Source organism: Anthonomus grandis, chromosome 2 (assembly GCF_022605725.1).
Source record: "Anthonomus grandis grandis chromosome 2, icAntGran1.3, whole genome shotgun sequence".
In the NCBI taxonomy this organism is placed as follows: Eukaryota; Metazoa; Arthropoda; class Insecta; order Coleoptera; family Curculionidae; genus Anthonomus; species Anthonomus grandis.
The window spans coordinates 16,225,840-16,239,002 of NC_065547.1; the positions used below are offsets into that span (position 1 = coordinate 16,225,840).

General features: G+C 34.1%; 1 protein-coding gene across 3 annotated transcripts in view; it reads left to right on the top strand.

Moving 5' to 3' along the window:
- LOC126733599 (DNA repair protein REV1) overlaps positions 1–13,163 on the top strand; it is a 243,002-nt gene that overhangs the window by 1,733 nt on the left and 228,106 nt on the right. For all 3 annotated transcript variants that reach the window (XM_050436962.1, XM_050436963.1, XM_050436965.1), the window contains exon 2: positions 802–1,029. In XM_050436962.1, coding sequence (XP_050292919.1) covers positions 802–1,029 — 228 coding nt within the window. The remainder of the gene's footprint in view (positions 1–801; positions 1,030–13,163) is intronic.

The following is a 13,163-nucleotide window of genomic DNA, read 5'->3' on the forward strand; positions in this document are numbered from 1 at the left end:
CGCAAAACCTCCGGTAGAGCTCCGCCAGCAGTCATAATAAATGAATGCATGTATTAAAGTGGACCTGTATCTATCTTTTTTTGTATGATTATTAATAAACAATTCACATATAACTGCTTTTGCTTTTAGTTAAAGTTTAGGGTTCAAGGTTTAAAGTTTAGTTTTTTAAAAGGGTTCCGTCATGAAAAAAGTTTGAGTAACACTGATCTAGAGTAATCAAATTTAATTTTTTTCATCAGCAAACATTAAAAATTCACAATGTTTATACAATCTTTAAGATTGTTGACAAGTAGACCAAATAGCAAAGGACAACTGTGGCCACTCAGACAGACTTCAGAGTTTATTTCAATCACTTTTGACAAAAAATTATCAGTGTTTACCTTCAACTTTCAATCACAAAGAAAACTAAGCACCCACCCTGCAAACCTATCAGAAAAACCTATTTATTAAATACCAGCAAGTCATTTACTCTGTTAAATGCTTTGGAGAAGTTGGTATATACATATAACATCAACAACCTGATACCCCCTATTACCTAACAATAATTTCACAGGTGTCTCAAGTAGAGCTGCAAAGCCTTATCATACTCTTTCAATAATTCTTTCTTGGCCTAATTTCTCATCTGAGGCCTACATGATATGCATATTAAGGTCCTTTAGTTTTCATTTTTCTTTAGACTAACCTAGATACTTCTAGAGCTCACTCAATTATTGCTCAGAATACATACATACATTAATAAGTTAGCATTCATCTATAACTTTAGTACTTGCCTGCCAATCTCCAATTTGTTATCACTTTTAGGGTGGGTATATGGCAGCAAAAAGAGCCAAACTCCTTGACCAATTCCACAGTGAAAACATAGAAAAACTATCAGATATCTTCGCAGGGGTGAGAATCATGGTCAATGGATTTACAAAGCCCCCCGCAGATGAGTTGAAAAAACTGATGGCTGCACACGGAGGTGAATATCACATGTACCAAGTATCTAATACCACCCATATAATTGCTTCGAATTTGCCTAATGTTAAGGTAAGTCAAATAATAATATAATTATTTTATAATAGATATAATAAATCACTTTTACCCTAAGCACCTAGATGACTTAACATGTATGCATGTCTTAACCTATAATAAAAGAAACATAATATTTAAAGTTATTTGAAATTTAGAACCTCGGAAATACCAAAAACAATATCAAGCAGAAAAAAAGGTTATTTCATTCTGTATGTTTAGTTGTTTAACTTTACTACCAGAGCTGATAATAAACTGAGATGAATATAATAATTCTTTATCTGGCCAACCTGCACTAACATACATTAATGTAATAATGCCTAGGGTTAAGTCGAAAACATTTAAATATTACAGGTTTGATGTGCTTACTCACTTTAGAGCAAAAGATTTAAATTTATTGATATTAAGACATACATATTCCCCTATCCTTTTATAAAGAGATTTGTTCCTTTTTATTTACTGCCTTGCAGGAATAATAATAAATTTCAGAAAATAATTACAATAACCACTTACAGTATAATATTGTAAGTGTAGAATATTATAAGTCTCTAAGTTTCATATGCCACGTAGGTGAGAACACCTGTATGCATCATAAGTGAAAATCAATTACTCTTTCTTTCCTACTCATATTAAGTTTCTACTGCTAAAACACAATTATCACAAACCCATACCTCAATAATTCAACCATAATAACTAAATGAAAAGAAGAAAAACGCAAAAGGAAAAAAAATCAATCTAAGTACTATTACTTCCTCCTCCCCCCCACATATTTTCTACACATTTGACTAAAAGCTTTATTATACTTAATATTTTTTACGATGTTGGAAGCAAATTATAAGACTTTGGTGTGAAATAGTCAAATAATTTTTTATTTGCATTTCTTAATTTCAATGGAATTTTTATGTGGTTATTGTGTTTATTTCGAGTTTCATACTAATGATCAACTAAAACGTTCTTTGACTTTTGTTTGTGGATAAGTGTGCAGATTATATTATAATACAAATTCTTATATTGACAATGTCCTCAGAGAATAACAATCTAGATGGATACTTCCAATCCCTTTTTAGATATTATTTTAAGTATATATTTTTGACAAATAGTCAATTTATACAGTGATGTTCCATATAATCCACCCCATACCACAATACCATATCGGCTAAGTAATTCAACAAAAGCTTTGTAAATTATCACACAAGGTTTCCTATCCATAATTGCACTAGGTATGTAAAAGTTATGGATTAATTTTTTCTTTTTTGTTGGATAAATAGTCTATGTGAAAGTTCCATTTCAAATGTCTGTCCAACACGAGTCCTACCTGGATGGTGCAGTCCCCCACCGATATACCAGTAATGTTAGGTCTGTTAGCATTAGTTAAAGAAAATGCTATGCAAGTTGTTTTGGTCAAATTTAGGGACAGTTTAAATGTATTTAACCAATTTTTAATTATTTTAAGGCCTGTCATAGCATTCTCTCTTGCCATATTCCAGTTTTCACCAGAAAATATAAGTGCCGTGTCGTTAGCGTAGGAAATTCTTTTACCTTTGATATTTTCTTTGAGAAGAGCATTATATTATAAATCAGATTGACCCAAGCACAGTTCCTTGAGGGATACCAATTTTAATAGCTCTCTTTTCACTTATATTATTAATTCTTACCATCTGCGTTCTACCCCTTAAGTAATTTTCGAATAATGTTAGTGGGAATCCTCTTATACCATATTGGCAAGTACTTTTAATAATAGATTGTGAGGGACAGTGTCGAAAACTTTAGCGAGATCTATGAAAACACTTAGACATTGGGTACCTTTATATAAGTTTCTTGTCACTTTGGTGTATAATTATATAGAGCATCAACTGTACTACTTCCTTCAAGGAATGCAAATTGGTTTGTAATATTACAGGTTTGGACTAGACATAAAGTTGCTAACATTATTTTGTCTCATACTTACAAATTAAAGTTTTTCTGTTGGTCTTTGTTGCATAATAAATAATATTTTTATGTCATAGTGTGTAACTTCTGATGCTGTTTTTATGTGACATTGCCTGTGTTGAAATAACACCCTCCTATGACCAAAATTTGAGAAAGAACATTAAAGTTATCACAGTACCACAATAGATAAACAAACATTAGGATTCTAGTGATCTTTTTACTCAACATGGTTTATTGGATGATATTCAAGCTGTCCTAATGCAAAAATTGGTGAGCCCTTTGGAGTTGCCTGTGACCTTTGCAAACTTTTTTTTTGCAAAGTTTATATTTTCTTGACGCCTTGACCATTCAATATAGTGTGTATCAATGGAAAATCCCAGGTTGATGTCATCTATGCAGATACGAAGAAAGCATTTGATAGACTGAGACACTGTACGATTTTAAAATCTTTGTCAAACTTATATGTATCTTCTTATATTACTTGCCTAATTCAGTGATATCTCACTTGTAGGTTCTAGTATGATGAAATTAAACGGTCAAAGTCACTATGTTTTTAAATGTGCTTCTGTTGTTCCATAGGGCTCCAATCTTGAACCCCTCTTATTTTTTGGTGCTATCAGTAGTTTAGTTTGCAATATAAAAAAGGCGATGGAATTATTATTTGCTGACGATTTAAAATATGTTCTTTACATTCAACCACAGAAGGATTGTCAACCGTTGCAAGATGTATTGTGAAGGTACAAGCTGGTGCAACTTGAATAGAAGATTAAATATCAGTAAGGGTCCTTGAATGTCATTCACCCTAAATGGTAATCCCATAATGTTTAATTACACCTTAAATGGTGAACAACTTCAAAAATTACCCCAGCAATAGGATCTATAAGTAATTTTTGATCTGATTATTTTATTCTCTTAACACATTTTATCTAAACTAGAAAATACACAAAAAATGTATGGATTTATTACTAAGACCATCAAAGAGTTAAGTGTTGAGGTGAGCCTTCATCTTTTTTGTACATCTCTTGGAATAAGGGTCTATTATTTGTTTCTCCAGGATAGTGCCTGGAGAGCAATTTGTTTGAAGGGGTTTAAAGGAGGTTTTTGAAGTACATGTATTTCAGTAAATTTGATGTATATGTCCAGAGATGTTATGATAATGATCATTTGTTAGAAATTTTTGATAGGATGTCTCTGAGTAAAAAAAAAATTAAAATATTATTACTTAATATTAATACTGAAAAATACAATAGATTGCTCTGAGATTCTTAGTCAGAGGTCTTTTGTTTTAAACAAAATGAACACTCATATTCAAAAGTTTTTTATCTAGATTATCTACGAACCAATCTATTTATATAATAGTTCTTCCACTTATAAACTTTGTGAATCTTTTAACCTGTATGGTTCCGATATTGACATTGATTTAGCAAGTTCAAATCAGCTTAAGACAATAATACTAAATAAACTGAAACGGAACTGAACTGACCAGTAATATGTTAGGTATTTATTATTATATTTTATTAGTGTAGGAAATTTGTGTGTTATTATGTGTAATTTATTTTCTTTCTCATTCCTTTTTGTATTAATTTCATAAAATTTTTTTATGACATCACTTGTACATCCTAAGGTTCTACAGATCTCCCTCTGCAAATGTTAAAGTTTTTGTTGACAAGTTAGAATGTATTTTGAGTGAAATATCAATTGACTCAATAGTTCTCAGTGGTGACCTAAATATGGATTTTTTGGATTTTGGTTCTTCTGAGACTAGCTTGGCTTTGAGTGGGATGTTTAAATTTTCTAATCTTACTATGCACGTGGATCGGCGTAACAGCTCAGTCAGAAACACTTTTAGACTATGTTTGCTCAACTTATGGTAACACAAAGGTTATTTGTAATGTGGTCAATTTTGGGCTGTCCCACCACTATGCTGTGCTGTACGGTGTGATCCTGTTTCTGAAGCTTTAACAGCTTAGTCCTTTAACATTTATTATCAGGGTATTTCCTTGTAGCTCGCTGAAAATTTACCCCAGTGTAATGTCGAACCAGTCTCTTATTGCTCACTTTCTGAAGTAATCAATATTTCTTTTTCATCTGGATCTTTTCCTTATTCTCTTAAAGAGGCTTTGGTGAAGCTGACCACTATCAAATTTTTGGTTAATAGCTCTTCTTCCCCCTCTTGGCAGGCTGATTGAGGGACTTGTTCAAACTCGTGTGATGGACTTTTTTAAAAAGCATGGACTTCTTAAACGCCTATCAGTTTCAACCTTTTGGAGAGCCTCTACTTGGGGTTAATTTCTGGTGAATGTGCAGCAGCGGTTTTCTGTCACTTGCCCAAGGCTTTTGATTGTGTGAGTCACAGAATTCTGCTGCGGAAACTCGATATCTATGGTTTCAGAGGAGTTGCTCTTAACTGGTTTCTGTCCTATCTTTCGGGTAAAACTCAGAGAGTGCGCTTTGATGACACTAAGTCTGGTAGGCTACTCATTGATGCTGTTGTGCCCCAGGGCTCTGTCGTCGGCCCCATTTTGTTCTTGTTATATGTCAATGATTTGCCTCTGGTCCTTGTTTCTGGAAGTTTTTTTTTTGAACGACTCTGAAAGAATGAGTGTTGCCATTGACAGGGATCTGACTCTTGTTAAGCTGTGGTTTGATGCTAATAAGTTAGCTTTTATTATCTCCAAAACTAAAATTCTATTCCAGTATATGTTTAATTCTTTATTGGTTATGCAGAAGAAGGTAATTCGTTATATGTGCCGTGTCCCTTTTATTTATTTTTTTTTATTTATTTTTATTTAGCAATACAGCCCAACAGCATAAACCATTTACAGAGCTAAAGGTTACAATAATGTTTTAACAATTTTTAAGATATCATAAAGATATACATAAATTAAAACTAAAATATTCTCCGCGACATTATAGTATAAACTATATTTTAACAATTTATAGCAACAATCTTAAGCTTCCTATATAAAAATAAGCAACCACAAATTATAAACCCCAAACAAAATAAATACCCTTATACCTAGATCTCAAAAAGAGAAGAAAAACATAAACAATACAAACAGCAAAGTTAATTGGATAACCCCAAAAACGCTCTTACAATTTCAGCACCAGAGTATACAAATAAATCATAATATTGTGAGACTCTGCGTATTGCCTGAATTCAAGTGATTGCACGCAAAATCGAGTTAAAAGCAGATTATATGAAATACTTAAGAAACTTTCGTTGAATTTTTTCCATCGAATACTTCAATTAGAGAAATTCAAGGATTTCAAAGTAAGGGCTCCATAAACAGAAGCATATTCAAGTTTAGAACGTACAAAACTAAAAAATAATGTTTTTATTGCTTCTATGTTATTAAAACCCCGACAGTTGCGTACTATAAAGCCCAGTGCCCTACCAGCGCGATGAGAGACACTCCGCCTGATCCACAAAGGTTAATTTAGGGTCAAAGAGTACACCCAATTCCGAAATGGATTCACACTGATTTAGATTTGTTGATAAAGTATATTTAAATTCAATTGGATTTTTTTGCCGTGAAAAAGTAAGCACTTTACATTTCGAGACATTAAGATTTAATTTGTTTTTAATGCACCACAAACCAATACAATTCAAGTCGCGCTGCAAGGAATAACAATCATTTATGTTTACCATAGTGGAAAATATCTTGAGGTCATCGGCAAATAGGAGTTTCTTATTGATAAGGATAGTAATTAAATTATTTATAAATACCAGAAAGAATAACGTTCCCAAGTTAGAGCCCTGTGGCACCCCCGAAGATGCAATATAATTATGTGAACGAAAGCCCCTGTGAAAAACATATCGTTTTCCGCCTAACAAATAACTTTCAAATAAGGAGTTAAAACCAGATGAAAAACCATAGCTTTGAAGTTTTTTTAAAAGAAGACTATGATCCAATAGATCAGAAGCCAGAAAAATCCAGGTAAATTATGTCTACTTGGCTTTGTTTGTCCAATGCTTCCGCTATATACTATAGAAACGTATCATCCATTTTTCTCTAAGAGACCAAACGAAAACAAAGACGAAGGTAGGGACACAAAGTTAGATGACTTTTTTTGCAAGTAACAGATGTGTTCTTGAAATTTTAAAAGCTTATCGATGGTCACACCCAAAAATTTGTTTGCGACAGATGGACTGATAAGTAACTGCCTCTAGATCATAGATAAAGAATAGAATTTTAGTTTTGGAGATGTTAAAAGCTAACTTATTAGAATTAAACCACAGCTTAACAAGAGTCAGATCCCTGTCAATGGCAACTCTCATTCTTTCAGAGTCGTTCAAAAAAAAAAAACTTCAAAAAACGAGGACCGGAGGCAAATCATTGACATATAACAAGAACAAAATGGAGCCGAGGACAGAGCCTTGGGGCACACCAGCATCAATAAGTAGCCTACCAGACTTAGTGTCATCAAAGCGCACTCTCTGAGTTCTACTCGAAAGATAGGACAGAAACCAGTTAAGATCAACTTCTCTGAAACCATAGATCTCGAGTTTCCGCAGTAGAATTCTGTGACTCACACAATCAAAAGCCTTGGGTAAGTGACAGAAAACCGCTGCTGCACATTCACCAGAAATCAACCCCAAGTAGAGGCTCTCCAAAAGGTTGAAACTTTGTGTCCCTACCTTTGTTTTTGTTTTCGTTTGGTCTCAGTCAGAAAAATCCGTCAGAAAAATGGATGATACGTTTCTATTTGAAAATGCTAGTCAAGCTAAATTCATCCGCTATTACAAGAAGAACCTTATCGCAAGAAAAAATTTCACATGGCTTTCACACCGGATGAGGAAAGTTTTTTGAATCTTAATTTAAAATATAACTTTTTTAAGAAGACTGACTTGCGCACGCGAGAGACTCTTGCTGTGGAGGGTGAGAATGTTTTGCAGACTACTGATATTCAAAATAAAAATATTTTGCGTTCTAAAATAATAAATTTTTTAAATTCTAATATTAACTCAAATTCTAATAAATCTAATTTTAATAATAAACATCTAACTTCTCTTAAAAATAAAATAAAGAATCACGATTTAATCCTTTCGAAAGCTGACAAGGGTAACTGCCTGATTATACTTAAGAGGGATGATTACATAGAGAAGGTTTTGGATTTTTTTTGGGTGACTTTGTTAATGTAAACAAAGATCCTACTAGCTCTTTTTTCTCCAAGGTTAAACAAACCCTTGATAGGTGTAATCTGACTTTAGAATTTTTTCATACTAGGAAAGAAAAATTATACCCTATGAATCCCAGAACTCCTCTCCTCTACGGCCTTCCTAAAATCCATAAACCCAATCTCCCTATTAGGCCAGTAGTATCGTTTGTAAACTCGCCTTGTTACAACTTTTCAGCCTGGTTAAATATTACACTCAGAGATGTAACTGGTTTCAGAAGTACTTATTCCAGAAAAAATTTAGAGTTGACAAATTTTTTAAATAATTTTTTGCATACCAGAGGTTTCAAAACTAATTTCTCTCGACGTTAAGAACTTATTTCAAAGCATTCCACCTGGTGATTGCCTTGATCTAGTCAGGTCCCTTTTGCTTAAGTCACCGCTTGACAGATTTATTGTTGATGATCTTTTAACACTCCTTAAGCTAGTACTTGATCAGAATTTTTTCGTTTTCAACAACAGGTTTTTTAGACAAGTTACTGGACTAGCAATGGGGTCTTGCCTCTCTCCTCTTCTCAGTGAGATTTTTATGCACCATTTGGAGAAAAAGATTGTCAATGGGAAGTTTGGTGCTTTTCTCACTGTATATAGGAGATACGTGGATGATATTTTTGTGGTATGGAATGGAAATAATCTAGAATTGGCGGATTTCCTCATTTTTATAAACTTTCTTCATGCAAATATCTCGTTTACCATTGAAGAAGAAAGAGATGGAAGGTTACCTTTCTTGATGTTCTTATTTCAAAAAATACCAACAAACTTGAATTTGAGATCTACCGCAAACCCACCACTACGGACAATGTCAATACTCCCCAAACTCCCCTTATTCCTACAAATTTGCCTCTTTTAATTCCCTTTTCTATCGCCTTTTCAACATCCCCCTTTCTAGAGAAGCTTTTCTTGATGAACTAAATATAATTAAACATATTGCTTTTAGTAATGGTTTTCCACTTGATATAATTAATCGCCTTTATTCTAAATTCTTTAATAAATACAAACTTACTTACAACTTAATCCATCTTAATAATTAAAATAGTCACCTTTTTAGATCAATGTCATTTTTTGGTAATATTTCTTTTCAGCTTGCAAAGTTTTTTAAGTCTACAAATCTTACAATTGCTTTTAAAACTACAAACAGTTTAAAAAGTCAGCTAGTTAGTACAATAGATAAGGCAGATTTCTTTTCAAAATCAGGGGTATATTCATTAAGATGTAATGACTGTAATGCCGTTTACATAGGGCAATCGGGGAGAAAAATTTCCACCAGAATAAAGGAACATACAAGTTTGGTGGACAGGTATAGGGATACTGACATGATCGAAACTAAATCGGCGTTTGCAAATCATTTATTGGCCTCCTCACATTGTTTTTCTTTAACTCAGGGAGCGGATATTTTGCATGAGTGCTCAAAAGGCAAAAAACTGGACTTGTTAGAAAAAATGGAAAATAACTAAAGCTAAGAAGAGCCCTGTCCTTGTGTGTGTGAACGATATTTTCACGTTTGAACCTCACCTCATTTATAACAACCTCTCTTAAAAAGTCTTTTCTTTTTCGATTTTAGATATTTTTAGTTTTTATTGTAAGATGCTTACTTATATTCACACTTAATAGTATAGTTCGGAGTGTTCCTCATGTTTTATCATGTTACTTGGTGGCCTATGGGTTAGACGCGCGCCTGTGAATAAGGTTGGTGGATCGTTCCCCACTGGGAACATCTTACATTTTTACTTTTTTATTTTTTAAGCATAAATTGTTATCTATGGTGGGAATTGTTAACTTAACCTAGCTTTTCTTTTGTTGTTAGTTGTAATGTGATCTGTGTAGGTCTAGGTAATAAGTTTTATAAGCGTTCTTTTTGAAAAATATCTTAATGTATTTTTTAGCCCTGATGATGCTCCGACAGGAGCGAAACACGTGTAGCTTTTAAGCTTTTTTAAGAAATTATATGGATTTGATGAGACCGTGACTTTGTGTCCCTAACTTTGTTTTTGCTATATACTATGTTACAAGGGTCAAATTTCAAGATCGACGGTTACGATCTTCCTTTGAAAAAACCATGTTGATATTCCGATAAATCTTTTCGCACTTCTTGTCGGGATCTTTTCCTGAGGCATTCCATCCTAACCTTGCCCTCCTTATTTATAATGGAAACAGCTTGTATTGTTCATAAAAAATACAAAGATGAGCTTAATTTTCCATCTGAGTACAATTTTCGTAACACATTTTCTCTGTCTCTTCCTATTTTAAAAATTGAGAGGGCAAGGGCCTCGTTTGTACAAGGTGGTAGAAAGCTTTTTAATCATTTACCTCTTAATTTGAGAAATACTGAATGTGGCCTTAAGTTTAGGAAAAAATTATAGAAATTTTTACAAAGTGAAGCTTTTTACTCATTGGATGAATTCTACGCCAGACACTTTTAGTCATATTATTTTGTTTTGACTAGTTTTGATACATATATTTTATAAGTTTTAAAAACCTTTACCTATAATGTTCCCTCATTTTGTTTTAGAAATATTTTCGATATTTTCTCTTTTTTTGCAGCTTTGTTAACAACTTTTATGTTTATAACAATAAAGCGATTTTTGAATTTGAATTAGAATATCTTAAGTAAGTGTCTGTAAGTGGCTTCATAGGTTCATAGTTGATACATACAGGGTGGGCCATCGAAAACGTACCGCAAGGTATTACAGGGTGGGAAAAAACTTTTTGACAAAATCCAAAAATACGTCAAGTATGTTTGTCAGGGGGACAACTTTTGACATAAAAACCATTTTAAAAAACTCAACCCTCCAAGCGGGGGTGACATCCCCTCATTTTTTCAAATGGGGCGGGGGTCAAGTGGTATCTCTTTAAAAGAGTCTTGTCATTCCCTATACAACGCTACTTAGTTTTTAAAAATCGAGTCACTTGTTCAAGAAATATGGGCTCTTGAAAGTTAAACAATAATGTGTCACGAAAAATGCAAAAAGCGATTTAATGCTTACCATTTTAATCAAGTAAATGCTCGTCTGTGCTGTCCGTCAACGTTCATACAGTGATTCAAATTATCTTCAAACCGTTGCCGAATGTTTAGAAGCATTTGCGATATTACTTCGCAACATACGTAAATAATTCTTCTTCGCAACTATTCTAATGTAGCAGGTGGAGTTTTGGAAACTACGGATTTTATGTTTTCCCACAAGAAAAAATCTAAAGGCCAACTCAATTGCGCCCCCTCGTCTTATCCAGCGTCCTGGAAATCTATCATTTATACAGTGTGTTTCAGAACTATGGAATCAAACTTCTAAGGGTTGTTCAGTGCAACAGTAGAATCCATTTGAGTATGGGAACCCATGTCCGGAAATGTGTCACTACGCCACTACGGCCCTAAGACGCGTTTAAATTTAGAAAAAATATTAATTACCTAAATAGGATCTGATGCATTTATGTTTACCTTTTGTATATGATACCATCACAACAATTGTTCAAAATGTCTTCCTCCAACCTCAATACACCGATTTAAACGCCGCACATGATTTCGGCGGACTACACTAAAAATTTGATCCTCGTTTTGAATGATTTCAAATGCTGCTGTTATTCGTCCAATTAAGTCTAGCTCTGATTCTACTGGAGTTTCGTAGACTAAAAACTTTACATGTCCCCACAAGAAAAAATCGAGCGACGTTAAATCGGGTGACCTAGGAGGCCAAGAAACTGCTCCACCTCTGGCAATCCAACGGTGCCCAAACCGCTGAGCCAAATACTCGCGTACTTGTACAGCAAAGTGAGCCGGCGCTCCATCATGCTGAAACCACATTTGCTGTCTAACGTTTAGTGGAACATTTTGTGGAACAACTCCTTGAAGTTCTGGGAGAACTTCCTCCAAGAAACGCAGATAAATAGGTCCTGTTAACCGTTCCGGTAGAAGGTATGGCCCAATTAAATAATCATCAACAATGCCTGCCCATACGTTGACAGATCAACGATTCTGATGTTTTCTTGGAAAAATTGCATAAGGATTTTCTTCGTCCCAAACATGGCGATACCTACTATTAAAAATACCGTCTCTTGTGAAAGAGGCTTTATCGGTCCACGAAACATATCGTAAAAAATTTGGTTGTGCAATGATGTGATCCAGAAGCCATCGACAAAATTGAACTCTAGGATGATAATCGGCTGCAGTCATACCTTGAACTTTCTGGAAGTGGTAAGGATGGAGTTGTTGCTCGTGTAGTACCCGCCAGACAGAAGCGTTACTCGTATTTATATTTTTAGCGACGTCACGTGTGCTATTTGATGGTTCATCGGCAACTCGCTGAAGCACCTCTTCTTCAAATTCGACCGTTCTTACGGTTCGAGCAACACCAGTATCATGCATCTTGGTCTTGCCACATGCCTGTCTCAGCGAGCCGCCGATGAGCCGCAATAAACTTTTTGTATCCAGGATGCTGTCGTTCGGGATAACGTTCATGATACAACCGCGATGCTGCTCGTGCATTGCAGTTTGTTGCCAAATGCATATCCGCTAATTCTTGATTGGAACGTTTTCCATTAGCAATAAATGTTTAAAAATTGTAAGATATAAAATGTTTAAACATGAGCGTTGATTTTAAACAATTGTTGTTATGGTATCATGTACAAAAAGTAAAAATAAATGCAGTTGATCCTATTTAGGTGATTAATGTTTTTTATAAATTTTAACGCGTCTTAGGGGCGTAGTGACGCATTTCCGGACATGGGTTCCTATACTAAAATGGATTGTTCTGTTGCACTGAACATCCCCCAGAAGTTTGATCCCATAGTTCTGAAACACCCTGCATAGTTAGCATACATTTAGTGAGAAATGTGGTGGTGCCGTATTGGATTAGTATTACTCTCTATTTTGCTGACCTATCATACGGAAATACTAGTTTAATACAGACCGCATTTTCTCGTGTATAAAAATTTAGTATAGTTTAGTTTAAAATTTACAATAGGCTTATAAATTCTAAATAAATAAACAAAACACTAAAGCACGCAGTTCTTGTAAGTGTAAATGTTGGGTTAAAAAAAACATTTAATCA